The sequence below is a fragment of the Triplophysa rosa genome, linkage group LG15 (assembly GCF_024868665.1).
Source record: "Triplophysa rosa linkage group LG15, Trosa_1v2, whole genome shotgun sequence".
NCBI lineage: Eukaryota > Metazoa > Chordata > Actinopteri > Cypriniformes > Nemacheilidae > Triplophysa > Triplophysa rosa.
Genome location: NC_079904.1, coordinates 3,955,867 through 3,973,548, shown reverse-complemented (window position 1 = coordinate 3,973,548; position 17,682 = coordinate 3,955,867). Strand labels below are relative to the sequence as shown.

At 38.3% G+C, this 17,682-nt stretch overlaps 3 protein-coding genes across 4 annotated transcripts in view; 1 reads left to right on the top strand and 2 right to left on the bottom strand.

Annotated features, from left to right (window-relative positions):
• The window catches only part of cep85l (centrosomal protein 85, like), a 48,323-nt gene extending 45,806 nt beyond the window's left edge, over window positions 1–2,517 (top strand). For both annotated transcript variants that reach the window (XM_057352682.1, XM_057352681.1), the window contains exon 13: window positions 664–2,517. In XM_057352682.1, coding sequence (XP_057208665.1) covers window positions 664–827 — 164 coding nt within the window. In that variant the 3' untranslated portion in view covers window positions 828–2,517. The remainder of the gene's footprint in view (window positions 1–663) is intronic.
• A 218-nt stretch (window positions 2,518–2,735) lies between these two features.
• si:dkeyp-114g9.1 (uncharacterized protein LOC555399 homolog) lies at window positions 2,736–13,977 on the bottom strand. The gene is made up of 9 exons (XM_057353251.1): window positions 13,941–13,977; window positions 12,187–12,482; window positions 10,892–11,177; window positions 10,591–10,713; window positions 8,675–8,932; window positions 8,380–8,471; window positions 6,613–6,794; window positions 4,855–5,024; window positions 2,736–3,299 (listed from the first exon to the last, which is right to left on the bottom strand). Exons 1-9 carry the CDS (start codon window positions 13,975–13,977, stop codon window positions 3,109–3,111), a joined length of 1,635 nt encoding a protein of 544 aa, XP_057209234.1. The 3' UTR covers window positions 2,736–3,108.
• slc35f1 (solute carrier family 35 member F1) overlaps window positions 13,264–17,682 on the bottom strand; it is a 59,636-nt gene continuing 55,217 nt past the window's right edge. Inside the window, exon 8 of the mRNA XM_057353733.1 lies at window positions 13,264–14,410. Coding sequence (XP_057209716.1) covers window positions 14,186–14,410 — 225 coding nt within the window. The 3' untranslated portion in view covers window positions 13,264–14,185. The remainder of the gene's footprint in view (window positions 14,411–17,682) is intronic.

Here is a 17,682-nt window from a genome sequence, read left to right as displayed (position 1 = left end):
AAACGCTAACACACACCACTGAACAATAAAGACATATGAAGGTCAACCATCAGTCTGCCGTCTGAAGGACAGACCACGACCTAACCTGGCTTTTGCTGTTTTAACAGTACACAACATGAAATATATATATTTTTTAAATATTTTACTTTTTATATGCCAAAAATATATATTTTTTGAGGACTTTAACAAACTTCCAAGAGCACCCCGAGATGACAGTTTAGAATTAGACGAAACACGTTTTTTTTATTTGATTTTTATATTGAATATATATTTTTTTTAGTTAGGCCAAGCTCTCGATTATCTTATTGGGTAGAAATTGTGAGTGATGGGGGCCTGAAGGAATAAAAACTAGGCGATCCACTAATGTTAATGCTAAGAAAAAAGGCTTTTAATTTGTAAATGCTCTTATAAATAATGAAATTAGGCCTGTAATTCTCTTTAATTATTGCTTTAAGAATCAAGATTTTATTTGTCTTTGTTGTACAAGGTATACGTTTGCAATAAAATGAAATCTGGCCAACCTTTATAGAATGTGCCAAATGCGTGAATTATAAAATAAAACAAAAGTATAAGGGAAAAAAGTACGAAAAAGCGAAAGTATAAATAAACTAAAATAGTTTTTAAAAAAAAGTTAAAATAGTGGTTTTAATCTACTTTTTCCAGCTATGAGCAGCTCGGCAGAAGAGAACGAGAAGCCTCTCATGGAGGACGGCCTGAGGACGAAACTGGTGGAGGTGTGTCAGCTGAGGAAAGACATCGATGAGCTGCGGACGGTGATCTCGGACCGTTACGCGCAGGACATGGGTGACAACTGTGTGACACAATGATGCTCGATGTGAAGGCCGATCTGTCTACAGCTCGTGAAGGGAAATAAAATCAACACGATGAAAAGAACTTTTAAGACTACTAAAGGCTGGACTAAGCTGTGAATCCAGTTTACAAGGATGTGTTGTTTTCTTTTATTTATTCATGCTGGAGACATCAGTGGTCTTCATATTTAAGGTGGTGAGTTCCTCGCACTGTGTTTTTGAGTTTAGACCAGTGATAAGATTGGTCTGAAAGGGAAAGTGGAGCATCGTAAAGTGCCTTGTGATCGTCCTTCTGTGAACTGTGTACCTCCAAATTTCGACGAGTCACAAACTTCATTTTCCCCAAGAAGCTGGCGCATCATCTCCACAAGAGCTACAGGTCGCAGGTCGACGTTTTCAAGCCGGCCCTCTAGATTGCAAAACCGTCCTCCATTCCCAACATTTTATCAGAATTTTGTGCATCTGAAGTGTGTTTGCGTGCTTGTTTGGTACTTGCTTGTTTGTTTAGGTCAGGGTGATGTGAACAATTTGGTCTTCCATAAAAACGAAAGCGTTTCATGTAAAAATAAATGACGGCAGAGGAAATCAGGTTAATGTATTCAGGACACCGTTTAACTATTTTTAATTAGACTGAAATATGAGGTTCTTTTTTAGTCTTTTAGAAAGCGGCACAGTTCAGAAGTTCCACGCGCTTAGATCCAAAGTCAAAGACGGGAGAATGTTCAGCAGATGTTAAGTTTGTTTGAACACATTTTCTATAGTTTGGATCAGATATATTCCTTATCGCAGAATATGTAAGAAAATCAATGCAAGACCTTTACACTCAGGTATTTTGGTTAATATTTTGTTTTAGAAGGGATTTTAACTTTGTGTGAGTTTTTTGTGTCCGTAATTTCATTTCGACCCCAAGATGAATTTGTAGTCCATAATGTATGAAATCCACCGGTCATGTCAACGTTTGCACAAACTCTGAATGCACCAGGGTGACGAATGTCTGATATATACAAGCATCTATATTAATTCTGATTATTTATCTTGACTGTAATGTTGTATTTATAATATATTTAGCATGTGGGTTTTGTCATGCGCATGTGCATCATTTTCTTTTCAGTGTATTAAAAGCTAAAGGAGCAGATAAAACCCAACTGTATACTGGGCTATGCAACTTCACATTAACCAGCATTGCACACTTTCACAGATATTGTAATAATCTGTGCTTTTATGAATCTATGCAGCAGAACCACAGTGTGAAATGTTCTTATGGACGTTTCCAAAACTGTCACACAGAAGTGTCACAGGATTTTATTTCGTAAAGGTGCAGTTAGGCTAAGCCATATCCTCAAGCGACACATTTATTCTCAGGCAGCGAGCTGCTAATAATCTGACAGAGAACGTGTGTAGTACCCATCATTGTGCATTACACGCTAGTGTATCTGATAGCATGTGCTAATGTATATGTTTGAAACGTTACAAAAAGGCAAGTGCATCGATTGACATGACCGACTTACTGTGGACTGAAAGCCACTGGTTGGCTTTGCAGTATGTATAAATTTCTCATCCGTCTTTGGATGTTTTTAAGCTTTTCATTTTCCAGCTAGATTTTACAAATGCCAAAGTTCTATTTATGTACAAATTCTCAAAGGTATTAACTATTTTTCCATTTCGTAAAATGCTTTTTCATTTGTACAAAGGTCAAATAAAGTATTTTTCTACATTGGTTTGTTTAATCTTTTTGTTAATAAAATAAACCACAGACTGGTATTAAACCATCAAAAATCTATATTTGACTTTAAAATTGTGAAAGTTGACCATGCAAATAGCTTTAGATATTAGTCCTTGAGAATGATGAATATGCAAAGCAGTTTGTTTAGGGAAAAAAAAGAGCAGTTTTAATATGTGCCCATTAAAAACTTTAAATTGTTTTCTCAAAGAACCCGAGTTAAAAGTCAGGTTTCACCATTTCACAAAAAAAACAGGCTTTAGTTAGTGTGAAGGTGCTTTAATAGTAAATCAGCAACCTTGCAATATATCATGATACACAGATCAGCTCAAGTAAAATTTGATAGTTACAATAAAAAATGAGACTCCAGTGATCATTTGAGCTAAAACTGACATTTCATAACAGCAAGATTTAAGCATCTCTTCATTATTGCACCTAAATCAGCACATAATTACTAATTCTCAATAAAAGGAGACTTGGAGAACTTAAAAAAAAATTAAAAAGTGTAAAATTACTTAACACCCCACAAAAGGGAAGCATTAAAAAAATTAAAATCCGCATATAAAAGTCAATAAAACTTCAGGCGATTAAATGAGGTGAGGCCACACTAAGTTCAAAGGCTGCGAGTGTGCCGAGATGGCTTAGACTGGCGTGAGCACACTCCAGAACCATTCCCTTCACCGCCTGCAGATAGATCTCCTGACCTGAGTTCAGGTACAGCCACATGAGTCGACTCAGCTGGGCCGTCGGCGAGTCCCCATGCAAACTCTCTGTACAGACACAAAGATGTGATTACGTTCAAACATTTGTCACCTTTGTGAATGCAACTTACACAATACATTTGAGACTGCAAATGGTCCTCGACACACAATATTTTAACAAAAGAACAGAAAATGTGCCAAAAAATGTAACGTAAAGTTAGATTTATCCACACATAACCTTAAGATCAAAATCAAAACTTGGAAAGAGACAAGAACATTGCTGCCCTAAGGCATAAAATAAACTACAAGATTTTAAAAACTATCCACCAAACAAAACATCTTGCAAATGTTAACGTTCCACTTATTTATATTAAAAAACTATGCAGTGTATTTTAAAAAATATTTATATTTACAGTATATACATTTCATTGTTTTAGACCATATACTGCCACGGAAAAAATTAGAGAGACAATTTTTTGTTTCAAATCAGCATTTTCTAGATCTATTGTGGCCATTCCAGTCCAGGGTCTGTTGAATCTCAACAAAATCAAACGTCAGGAGTGAAAGTCATCCAACAGCAATGTGAAAGACTGACAGCATGACAAGACATGAAAACTGTGATAAAAAAATCAAGGTTATCGCATAAAAAACATGTTGAACTTTTCCTAAATACATGTACAAATATTCCCGTTGCATTGCTTAAATGCTGCAAAGAAAACAAGTTCATATTCACAAAAATTCTAATTTTACCTAAACACATACCTATACAAAAGCACATTTTAAAATCAGAAAAATAGTCTCTGAAATGGTCTACATTTTTTCTGCGGCTGTATATGAAAAAACAAACAGTTGTACGCACGATTTGTTTCGAGTCTGCCGACTGAGAAAACAGTGTTTATCACCAAAGAGACTAGAGCTGAAAAATCCCTGAAACTGCAGATATGAATGTGTGAAACCAAAACTCTAACCCCATATTTTCAAAACAGTAAACAAGACAAACTGCCTGAAGTCTGAGCCCACAAATAAACGGACCATCATTCCATCCCCGGCGGGTCACAGCGAGACTGAACAACCTCCACATAAATCCTCATCAAAAACTTCATATCATCATCCGCCTGATGGATGGCTTTCAGACAGAAAGAGCTAAATTACCCAGCGCTGCATTCTAATACGGTTCAACTACCTCACTGACCTCAGTCTGAATGGACTTTCACAGATCTGACATCACCGCCAAATCTGCATTTGTAAAACACAAGCTGAATGCATTTCAAGTGTTTTATTTGTTCTGTTCGATACGACAATACATCACGGTGAAGACCGCTACGAGAAGATTAAAAACGCCACAAAGTGCCGAATATACCAAAAACAAGTAGGTTTGATATGAAACCCCCAGCTGATGTTAAATGTTAATGAGCTGATCTAATGAATACAGCAATACACAAAGGACAGCAAAATAAGACATAAGGGCTAGTTTTATACAGGGAAGAGAAACTAAGTTATTATACTCAATCCATCTAATGAGTAACCAAAGGCCAGTCACTGTAATGTCATCGATAGTTGACCACATAAAACAGCTCGGTCATGTTGTCAGACAGATCACACATCAATCCCTAACTGAACAAACCTTGAGAGATCTTGGTGTCAAACTCCAGCAGTGTGTAGAGTTGCTCGGGGAGCAGCTGTCGGGCCCAGGTGTTCTCTTCCAGGTGAATCCAGTCGCGAATCAGCCTCTTTCTACACAAGAAACCTTGCACGTGATTCAGATACACAGAGTTACCCGAGATCAGATACAGCCTTGAAGAAAAAACAAACACGATATTTGCATGAGCTGGAGAGGCAATAGACTAGTCAAATTCTGTTCTTCCTTTAGCTGGGAAAAAAAGAACCCACAATGAGAAATAAAAAAGCAAACAATGTCATTAACAGCTTTTGGACATTTCCAAACCACCGGCATCTTTCTTTCTCTACAATGACTACTAGTGTCAATAGTTAGAAGCGCTAACTAACATACTTCCAAAATCATGGAAAGTCATTGGTGGATTGTCGGAAAGTCTTTGTTTATGGGCAAATGACAAATATTCAACGACTAAATATGCTAAACAACAAATACCTTCTATTGCATAAAACGAATAATCTCGCTAACAAACATACTTAAACATTGCCTCCAGCAGGCATTTTGACATCTGGCAGTAATCATCAAAAGATATTTGGAAGAAAGCTTGTGACCAAACAGTTCTTGGCCACCATTGACTACCATAGTAGGAAAAATTGCTTTAGAAATGTTTTTGTTCTGTTGAACACAAAAGAAGATATTTTGAAAAATGTAAGAAAGCAAACCGTTCTGGGGCATTTTTGACTAGCATTGTACTTTTGTCAATGGTGGCTAAGAACTGCTTCGTTACAAGCATTCTTCCAACTCCATCTTTTTTTGTTCTGATGAACACAAAGATATTTGAAACAACTTGAAGGTGAATTTACCTTTAATACTGAACATATCTCAACGATTGAAAAGAATCTCCTTTACGTTCAGGGCTATATCATTATAATGGTTGCTTTTGTCTTGATAAGTAACCAGTCCCGGTACTTATGAAGCAATTAAGTTGATATGATGCATTGTTAAAATAATAAATTAAACCAAAATCTCGCTTCCCTAATTCATTTCCCCAAACGTGTGCTTGAAAGCTTCAAATCACTTTCTTGAGCAACACAACCCCTTTGTGAAACATCCCACTTTGCACTGCACACTACTGTTCCCAGTGTACGCCAGATAGACGCAGTGGATTCCGGCTGACTTTAGATGAGAGTTCAGTCCATGCTTTTTGAGACCAGCCACCATACACTTCAAAGATGCCATCGAGGGGCTGCGGAGCTCACCCCATCAGTTACTGCAGGCTATTTGTTTGAAGCTGTCAGCGGTACCCGCATCTACACCCGCACGTTCTCCCGGCTTCAAAGCCAAGTGTGAAAGCCAAGCACTCGTAAAGCTCAAGCTTTTCCTCACTTGTTTTCAACCAAAGCGATTGCCATTCAAATGACACGGCATCAAATTCCATGAATAGTAATCTGACGGACAAAAAGAGGATACCAGCAAAAATACCACTTTACTGTTACGAACTGCTGATATTCGTGTAACTGCGTCGGATTCATTTGATCAGCTTGTGTTCCCCGAGAACCAACCCCGTGACCTTTGCGCTGCTAATGCAATGCTCTACCCAACTAAGCTACAGCAACATTTATATTTGCTCTCAAACAGAGAACACCTAAAAATAAATCAAAAGAGGCTTTTGGTAAATCCCTAGCTTTCTGTGCATCCCTGCTTACACATCCCAATCCCGGTTCTGTTTTCTCATGGATAAAGAACAGAAAATCAGGCAGGACTGACTTGTAGTACGGGAGCGTCTCGATCATCTTCCAGTTGACGTAATTCACCGCCGTCGCCTCCAGCGTGCAAACGCGGGTCATCTGGACTTTGGCCACCTCCCAGAAGCGCTCGTGTTCGATGACCTTCTCCTGCGTCTCTCGCCTCAGCAGAAGATACACACCCTCCAGCGTGTCTTCATAAATCTGTCAACAACACCTTATTAGCTCCATTGTCACATGCGAAATAAAGACGCTGAACATTCTGTCAGCCTTTGCTTCCAAACAAGTGCGTGCACATCGGGGAACAGGCCTGAATTTGCATAAACGTACATCAATAGAGGTGTAGTCGCAATAAAAATAGATTTGGTGTGCACCGTGATGTGTTGTTTTGGTAGTGCTGTCATTAGCGACGTCCTAGGTGAAATAAGCCCCGTTGAAAAAAAACAGCATATGCTGGGTTAGGTATGTTTTGATGCTGGTTTAAGATGGTCACGTGCTGGGGTGTAGCTACATGGTGGCCATGGCTACCCCTGAATGATGGATGGCCACCTCTGTTGAGCGAAGCAGTTTTAAGAGGTGTGTCGGAGTTTACAGAGTGCTGCGCAGATCATTTAGCGTATGCACTGAAAGTAACGCGAGAACATTACTCTCGCGTTAATATGATGTCATACGCTGACGCATTGACGCAAAGAGTCTGAGCGCTATAGCTGAACAGCTGCTAACCGCTTGTGACAGTGTACTGTGTACCATGGAAGTTCATCGCGAGCAGAAGGATCAGGTCAGTAAAATCAGTCTTGTTTAACTGGATTTCATTCATTAATTACATTTTCGCTAAAGTTTAAATTGGGGTACTGTAATGTTTATTTTCCATAAAAAATGCTAATTTACTGCAAATGATAGCTAGCAAATTGTTTTAAAATAATGTTAGCAAATGAAAGCATTGCAAATAAATTGTTTACTTTACATTGTGTATGTTTTTGACCAGCAAACTATGTGTAATGAAGAATTGGAGTAAATTCCAGTAGGAGTTAAAGAATTTTTGTCTGTAAGGATTTTTGGGTCACCCTAATAAAATCACTGGGTCTTACCTGGCCACCTCTAAAAAAAAGTTCTGGCTACGCCCCTGGTCACGTGCTGGTTTAAGATGGTCACGTGCTGGTTTAAGATGGTCACGTGCTGGTTTAAGATGGTCACGTGCTGGTTTAAGATGGTGAGGAACCAGCAGATGACCATCTTAAACCAGCACATGACCATCTTAAACCAGCACAAACCAGCATCAAAACGTGCCTAACCCAGCAAATGCTGGTTTTTTCAATAGGGCCATCTGTAAAAATTATACAAATACGCTTTTGCTGGACCTGATCTTTGTCCTTGGACGCTAACGATCGGCGTAAAACAGCACAGAATCTTGGGAGAGTCTGTGTGTGCATACATTGAGTGTAATTGAGTGGGACACGCACCGATATGTCTATAATCCATTCAGACAGCCATTAGATAGGAGCGTCTGCTCAAGCTGTGACCTGTGAAATCATTTGCACCGGCTAATGAAATGAGGATTCACAACACTGCGGCAATATTCAAGAACACATCCTCACAACTCAGAAGAGAGAAGTACGTCAGGACGGAGCAGGGAACACTCACAAGTTATTCCCCGGAATGAAACATGAAATTTATTAAAACACGCAACAATGCACACCAGGGACTCGAGATTTTATCTGTGAGAAAATGTAATTATTTTCAAAGTCACATCTGCTTTAGATTGCAATATTATTGCATATTAAATCCGCACCTTTCTTCGCTTCAGTCGGCCCCAGTCACGGCCCAAGATCCAGGACACTAGAGACTTGCACATGGAGAAGTAGTTTTCAACGGTCTGAATCCCTGACGGAAAGAAAGCAAAGGCAGAACATGAGAAGATATTCCAAGGGCCTGCAGCGGTAATATTTGATCGACAGATTCTGTTCCCATCAGACAAGCCAGTACGGGTTCCTCAAGAGAAAATTGTAGCAGACTGACTAAAAATCAAACACAGTAGCGACTGCATGATTCCACAATTAAGGTTTTCTTCTAACATCATGTCCTACCAAAACTCTCATCTCCTCGGGCCAGTCTGCCCCTCCAGTAATCGCTGGTGATGGGATGGAGGGAGGCCAGATACCTCACATCACAGAGAGTCTCTCCCCAGGTGGCCACCTTGCTCTTGCTGTGTTTCTTCCACTGCAGGAAAATGGATCGCAGCTGCTTGTTGTACGGCGCCGGCTGACGAAACAGCCAGTAAGTGAAGAGCCACTGGAACCTGCACTGGATGTACTGATGGTACATGGACTCCAGCTCTGAGTGGTCTACAGACAACGAGATCGAAAGAAAGTTTGTAAATTTGCACCATTTGTACGCAGCCCAGCTGCAAATGCTTTGGCAAAACAAAATTTCTCATGCCAATAAAGCACACTTTCACGAGTTCGCATTAACATGTAATCAGGTAAGATAAAGCATATTTGGCGTGCTGTCCTAGGGGAGGGCTCGGAGCTCGGAATTTTGTTATACAATTATTCAGAAATAGAAGCACACCTTTCTGAAACCTCGACTTTGACCAGGCTCAGATAGAATCTTAAATTCTGGCGTGGGAGGTTGTGGAAAATTAGAAATAATTTTTTAAATCAATTATAAATCAAACACACAATACTTAAGATAAAAATATATATCTTTATCAACATTTTATTTTAAACATTGTGTTTGTATATTTTTCTTATATTTCTATTAGCATAATTTCCATTTTCTTTCCATAAATCACTTTGTTTTGTGTGTGTGTAAAACTTTTGTTGCACGTCTTACGCGAGCACGTGGTTAGTTAAATAGTAAACCCACTGTAGAAATAAAACAATTGATGATACTGACAATACATTTGTTGCATATTTGTTTATTTTCATCAAGTGGCTTATTTTAATTAGGGCTGTTCAACAATTAATCGCGATAAATCACATCCAGAATAAAAGTTTGCGTTTACATACAATACGTCTGTGCGCCTTTATTTTGTATTTATTAACCCGCTTGCATAAACTTATACATTTAGAAAAATATTTGCATGTATATACATGCATTTATATTACATGCATTACATTTATATAAATATTTATTTTTATATTTTTCTTAAATATATACACGTATGTGTATGCGTTTATAAATACAAAATTAATATTTTGTATTTAATTGTTTTTGTATTTAATTTAATTAATTGTTGAACAGCCCTAATTTTAATAGAGATATAATACACAATATCAAATAAAGCTTTTATCGTCTACTATTTACCTACTATTATTTTAGTTATTATTAAATGTTTTCTGTTTGTTATATGTTATACTCTTGTTATACTCAAACTGAGTTTGAGTTGAGCATCACAAAAATGTCACGCCAAGTAATATTAAATTAAAAAAAATTATATGTAGCGTAAAAAAGGAGCATCATCAGATACAGATAGCAAATACCAGATGAGGACAAACTATGAATCACAGTCGCAACGTTCAGAACACACACACATTACATCCCAACTCTTTAACCACCGGTCCAACACTGAACTTTGATGTGACTCAACAGCTCAAAACACTGAATTAAAACACTTCTCTTCAAACACTCCATTACTGTTGGAGGGCAACAAGAAAAGCACAGCAAAGACATCTGAAAGGTCAGCCAGACCAAGCATAATTTCCAGACATCATGATGTCCTTTTGGTTGGGACAAAAAATAAAAATAAGGTTGAAAGCAACCAATAGTGTATTGTCCTTCGAGTGCCCTTTTTCAGAGTGTAAAGTGCATCGCAGAAAAGGCCAGAGAATGAACTCTTATCGACCGGATTCAATCCATCAACGCTTACAAGGATTAGGACTAGATGTAAATGTACCTAAATGTACAATATATTGTGATATAAAATTGAATTTCATTGTGGGCCCTAAATGGAAATTCTTATTTGTTCAACAACTATGTGAGGTTTGATTCGATTTCTCACCATTGTTCTGGTGTTGGTCGAGAACATGTTGGAAGACCAGCGTCAAGCTACTGTGGTGCTTCAACGTAAGATGGTAGAGTTCCCTCCATTCAAACTTCAGGGTCTCACAGTCTTCAGTTTTCTCTGTAAAAAGCAAACAGAACGAATCCATTCAGGCTTAGTTTCAATTTATACATTTAGCAAAACGTTTGCCCTGTTAAATAAAAACAACACAAAGTTGAATAGTTTCCATTACCAGTAGGCCTATCATGAAGAACCATTATACTGTAACCGAAAAATGAAACCCATCACAATTTTCCACCTTGAATCTTGTCCTGGAAGAGATCTCTGGTGATGCCCCACAGATTCTCCACATCCTCGCAGGGAAGTGTCACGGAGGGCAGGGGAACGCTCTCCTCCAGCACGAGCCACTGGATCCAGTAGGGATGAGGCGCGAGCGGGATCTCCACGAAGAGTTTCTCCTGAAGCGCGCGGTTACAGTGGATGTTTCTGAAGAGAGATCTCCACATGAAAACCAAGCGGAAGGCGGTTTTGGAGGTCACGGGACACCTGGCGTCGGTATGTGACAGGCTGACCCCAAACGAATCCTGTGGAGACAACTATACTAATGCCGTGTTCTCACCAAACGCGAATTAAGCGTTTGGCGCGAGTAAATTACATACAAAGTCAAGGCAAAAACGCGCATAGACGCGAACTCGCGGCAAGCGGTGCGAATGACGCGAATCGGGCGGCGCGTTTGAGGCGTTCTTCCGCGCAAGTTGAACATTTTCAACTCGAGCTGCCTATGAATTCGCGCGAAGAGTTTTCACTCACGCGAAAATAACGAATTTGTCCCGCGAGTAATAAAGAGCATGTAAAGCAATTGCTCGCGTTTGGTGAGAGCACAGCATTACACGCAAGCGACGAAGTTTGGTGCTGTAACGCATAAATGACGCAGTGCGCTCGTGTAAAAATTACAGACGTATTGACATATTTTACTGATAGTAATTTTCTAAATACTGTGCATGTGTATTTCTTTAAATTTCTAACACTTCCTTATATAGCCTAGCCTACGTCATTTTTTACCTTAAAGCCCATTGAGTCCGAAATTTGCGTCCGAAATTTCCGCACGTTAAAAAATAAATAGGACCGCACGTTATGTCAATCACATTTACACACCCCTCCGATATTTTCGTCGGTCATAAAAAAATTCGGACCGGGTTCGATTTTCTGCGTTTTTCGCATCCGTCAAGCATTTTGAGTTGCCTTTTTTTTTTTAACAATTCAAAGACACCGTACAAACGAGAGCCAAATACGATCAAACGCATACGAAAATTTCGTACTGCATGTGCAAAGACCTTTAGTCTAATGTTTGTTCTAAATGTACTTTCTGTAAATGAATGGACAGGATACATTTAATTACAGTTTTAAAAATTGGAAAAAATTTAAATGAATGCAAAACGCATTAAAAAAAAAAAATTTACATTTTGATGCGAGATTGTACTTTGAAGTGTATCATTGCAACAACAAAAAAGAAAGCTAAAAGATTAATTCATCTTTTTTTATTTAAGAGAAAATATTGGCCATTAAGTAACATTTAGATGCAACTCATTTTACCTGGAAGTGTCGGGTCCACAAAGAGTTGCAGGAACAAACTCGGAACAATATACTGCAGGTGCTGCCCAGCCTGAGCAGCGACATCGGCTCCAAATATCGCAATATAAGAAGCAGAACCTCGTCGCTTAAATGTAATAAACACGTGTTGTGGTCGCTGCTTTCAAAAGAAACGTCTGCTGCAGTCTCTTCGTCTGTGGCAGCAGTCAGGCCGGAGAATTGTTCCAACAACTCCAGCTCCCAGGTCGTGCTGAGGTCTGCCATACCTGTGCAGATGTCACCGCCTCGCTGCCAGCCACCTCACAGGTGTTAAAGAGGTTAAAGGTTAGTTAGAAACCACCTGAGAGGTCAAAGGGTACTGAATCGCTAATGAAAAGGCGTGTTCGACGTCATGCGGCGTTGCGCAGGCTGGTCGTCGGATGACATTCAAGTACCGCGAGAGTGATTCAAACGCACTGCTTTGGTATGGCTCTCGCGGTAATTGATGTCATAAAATCGATGCGTTGCTTGGCAACCTACCTGAAGCAACGGGAAAGAAGCAAGAATTTAGTCAGCCAATCAGCTAGAACGACTTGTACGTTAATTAATAAATATTCATGAGCCAAACGCTTGCCCTGTTTTTTTCCCCCAGCAACAATCACCGATTTTGTTTTTATTTGCATTGCGTTTGTTATGGTAATTTATTTTATGTTCTGTCTTTTAATATCTTAAATAATTCTGTTTCTTTTTACCAGATAATGTTTGGAGATTTCTTGATAAAGTTTCCCAAATATAGTACAAAATAAAAGATTGTGTATTCAAAATACTAGGGACTGCTTAAAATATAAATCGTTTGTTCTTAAATTATTCTTCAACAGAGTTGGAAAAAAAATAATTTGTTAATACACTATTTCATTAAATATTTAGTATTTACTAAAGGGGCTAAACCATTGTATCTAGTTAAAAGACAGTAGAAGTACAAATTTACAAGAAATATAACGGAATTTGTAGGAGAAACTGTAATTTTCACCATTACAATCTGCAATAAGTGTATGATTAGGTGTGATTAATACATTTTTGGGGAATTCATGTTTTTCAAGTTTAAGACAAATATTTTTTATTTTAAGCAAGTCAGACACATTAAGAATCTCCAATATTAAAATGACAACCAAAACATACAAAATGATAATAATAAAGCAAACAATATTCAGATATCTGTTCAGAAAAACTTTACAGATGTATACTGGATTTAATCCAAATAAGACCAAAATTAAGACTGATCGGTTTTATACAGTAAAACAAAAGAACAAGTGCGGTAAAATTCTTACACGTTTACAATCGATTGCTATTACACAGGCCAAATGAAGGTATCCAGTCTTGGCAGGATTCAAACAAACAATATGACAAATATATAAAAATGAACATGAAATTACAGTTAAAGGGTAAAAATATTTTTTCCTCTTTTTGTATTTCTGACTGATGGAATTATTTTTCATTTTTAGCAGATACAAATACAATCATGACGAGTTGTCAAATACTGATGGCATTATTTTAGAGGTCATGATCAATGTAACCCACAATAATATTACATACACGTATGCAAGGCACTGGCTCAAATCAGCATTTTAAATCTCAGAATGCCGTTTTCCAGGAACGTTGTCGTCATTTAAAACTGCTAGACACACATTTTTCATGAAACAGTAATAATGCAAACCATGTCAAATTACAATGAACCCTTTGCGCTCAAGTCAGAAAATAAAACATTCACAATTGAGTACTTGGACAAACGGTCAGCACAAATCCTTCTAAACACATCGTTTGTTCGTGGGGTGGTGATATCTCTATACATGATGGATCTGATAACTCAGATATACAGAAGTCACCGCTACCTACAGTATTCACAGTTCATGATCACAGTGTACTCGTTTGCTACGTGGTTGATTACATCATTCAGTGATCATTATTATTTTCTACAGACTGCGGGCCGGGCAGTGGATGATTGGTTTAAAGAAGACCCGCCCCTTCAGGCTACCCGTATACGAGGCTCCTCCTCCATTTCCTGACGGAGGCTCGTATAGGTCACTGAAGGCTCGTGGGGGCCCACGTTGGGCGTGTCTGTAATAGCATTTCCTGTGTTGCGGAACTGTTTGTAAACACGAGGGTCCTGTGCCACGTAGGTGGAGGAAGAGGAGTAGAGGACCAGTCCCAGCATAATGATGAAGAACGACAGCAAGTAAAGCCCTGAAAACTGAAAACAGATAAACCACATAAATATAAACTGTCAACTTTAGGATATAAAAGTTAAAAGTGTGAACGATTTATTTGATAAAGAATGCCTTTATATAGTATATAATATTATATACTTCAAATAATGCAGCCTTAGTAAATATTACAACACTTAATTAAAAATAATCTTTTAAAGGAATATCCAAACATTCATTTGGGTTAACTCGCTTTGCATAGATTGTTTATTCAGAAGAGGAATTAAAAATATACCAAGGCTGTATTTCTTTACTTTACACCGAACGCGACCGGCGCGATGCGACATGACAAAAGACGTTAAACGTATTAGATTTAAAATTTTGTCTGCACTGGCGTGGCGCGACAATCCCGTTAGAACAACTCTTAAAAATAAAGGTGCTTCGATGCCACAGAAGAACCTTTTTTGTCTAAATGGTTCCATAAAGAACTGTTTCGCAAAGGTTTCTTGATGGTGAAAAAAGTTTGTCAGATTATGAAAGATAAGAAAGAGATGGTTCTTTAAAGAACCTTTGACTAAATGGTTCTTTGTGGAACCAAAAATGGTTCTTCTATGGCATCGCTGTGAAGAACCTTTTAAGCACCTTTATTTTTAAGAGTGTGCATGAGGGATTTATACATTTAGAAATTTCACTTCTGAGAACGAGCGAATAAAAACAAGACAATGTATTATTAGCGATGAAACAGCACATTGATGCAATTGACTCACTTCGTCAATGTTCAAGGCTGGAAGTGTTTCTACGACTTTAATTATGATGCCTTAATTAATAAACCAGTGGTTGAAAATGTATAACGGTAAATAACAAAACATAACTGTAGGAGAAAAGGCAATGATACATGAATAAAAACATGAGCACAATCGTTTCTCGTCCGTAAATCTGAAGTGTGGAGCACTAAAAACATTGTGCTCCCGCCTGGCTTGGATGCGATGCATCCTTGGGTCACGTGATGACCCTCGATGGTGTCTCTCATGTGTCTAACAATTACACATGGCCTTCAGCCCTGTCCCACAGGTGACATTTATTTCGACTGCTCTTATCACCTTTGTCAACATAATGGCTAAAAGCTCTAATGAGACCCACGAGACCATCAGTAGCAGAGGCAAATGTAGTGTAAAAACACACGTGTTTTTAAACACACAGGCATAAATATTTGCTAGCACACATCCTCTGAAACCCCTGCAGTGATGGACAATAGACATTTGAAGTCTGGAGAAACAGAGAATGTTAAATAAACTTTGACACTTTCTGGCAGTTTGCCTTTTCTTGCCTTGAGCCACTCCAGTAGAAAAACAAAAGAATCTGATCAATCAATCATTTCAGTCATGCTTTGTGCAAAGTGAGTGCTCTGCCAGTTTCTAGTCATAAAATAAAGAAAAAGCTCAGCCAAAACAAAATGCTCAGATTGTTTACGCATGCCGAGCATAAAGTAAAAGAAACTTTTTCTATAAATAGTGTGCTGATATCATCACTGCAGATCTTTTAATCTCAGCATCCTCATAGCAGATGAGAGAGACACATAAGACTACTGCAATGTATCCAATCCTGCGTGTACATTTCCTGCTTTCGTAAAGAGTGAACACGTGGGAGTCTTAACAATGCAGACCACAGGACACAAATTAGGCAGATGGCTCTGCCAAACGTATGGAAGAGCGAGCACAGCCTCAGCGGTCTTCGGGTATCAGAGCTGGCAAGAGTAATATTTGCTGGAAAGGAATACATTCTCCTTCCACTGCTGTTGTGTCAGGTTGCTAATTTAAATATACCGAAGGGTGCTACATTCCAGCATAACTATGATAAAGCGGCTACGGTTCCCCTTTTACCAAAGTGTTAGGGGAGAAAGGGAATATTCAATAAAGTACGGCTATGTAATTACAACCTGTAAAAAATGATGCTTGCACTTTCTCAATAAATCATGCTGTACTATGCATGGTAACTTGAGTGCCATATTTCAAAATGAAAGTTCTTTTTTGCACCCGAGATGGATTTTACTGTGCCTTAAAGGAACAGTTCACCCAAAAATGAAAAATGTGTCATCATTTACTCACCCTCACCATTGACTACCATTGTAGGAAAAATTGCTTTACACATTTCTTTGTTCTGTTCAACTCAAAACAAGATATTTTGAAGAATGTAGGAAAGCAAACAGTTCTGGGGCACTCTTGACTACCATTGTCATTTTTCCTACATTGGTAGCCAATGGTGGCCCAGAACTGTTTGGTTACAAGCATTCTTCCAAATATCTTTCTCTGTGTTCAACCAAACAAAGAAATGTATACAGATTTGGAACAACTCGAGGGTGAGTAAATGATGACAGAATTTTTTCGGGTGAACTGTCCCTTTAAATAGCCCTGTGTTGGAAAAAAAAACATTTTTATTCGTACACACATTTGCAATCTTTCAAAAGTCTGTTTGCATTGCTAATTTAAAGTATTTCAATAGGTGGCTCCCCCTGGAGGTGGAGGTCTGCCAACGGCACTACTTTGCATTTATTCCCTCATATCCGATTTTTTTGCGAACTACAAAAACAGTATCAACACATGTTTGTTTTCCAAAAAAAATGGGAAACAGAAGAGTACATCCCTCCATTTTAAACATTTTGAAGTACACAATGGCAAGTGTGCTATTTGACAAAAAGTCATTTTAGATCAGTGGTTTCCCAAATTCAAAAAAATCCAACTGTAGCTCAATTGGTAAAGCATTGCATTAAAAGAGCAAAGGTCATGGGTTCAAATCCAGGGTACATACATACTGATAAAATGTATGTAACTTGTATGTAACAAAAGTAACTTTGGATAAAACATGCGATGCAATGAAACTTTGGTTGGAATCAAGCAGCATATACGTCTAAACCAAGAAAACTTTAATATCAAACTAAAAAAATAACAAATGCAAAAAAACTTTCAAGAGAACAGTGCATTTAATCGAGTGCATGTATTCTATTTTTCATTTTCCAAAACCTTGCAAAAACACCACAATGACCAATGCTTGGCTGAAAGACACAAATCTGACTTGATTAATTTTATTAGGTGAAATGACTTTGAAATAGCCGGAAACAGACCGTGTTCACCGTGCAAGCTTTTGGAGCGTTCAAGTTTCACAATCACCTACTTTCAATGAATAAAATAAGTCGGTTGTTAACAACTGTCCATAAAAGAGACTCTTTTTACACGGGCATTTAAAAGCCTACGGCTGGCCTTAATGTGCTGCAGGTTATAGCTCATACAGCATCTCTCCTGCTGCTGGTTGCTGTTGTAATGAA

Excerpts from the sequence above, each read along its gene's own strand:
- si:dkeyp-114g9.1 (XM_057353251.1), bottom strand. The coding sequence starts at position 13,977 with ATGTGTTTAGAAGGATTTGTGCTGACCGTTTGTCCAA. Across the intron at positions 12,483-13,940 it reads TGTGCTGACCGTTTGTCCAA|GTGGCTGGCAGCGAGGCGGT; the intron begins GTACTCAATTGT and ends AACACCTGTGAG. Across the intron at positions 8,472-8,674 it reads CCGAGGAGATGAGAGTTTTG|GGATTCAGACCGTTGAAAAC; the intron begins GTAGGACATGAT and ends TCTTTCCGTCAG.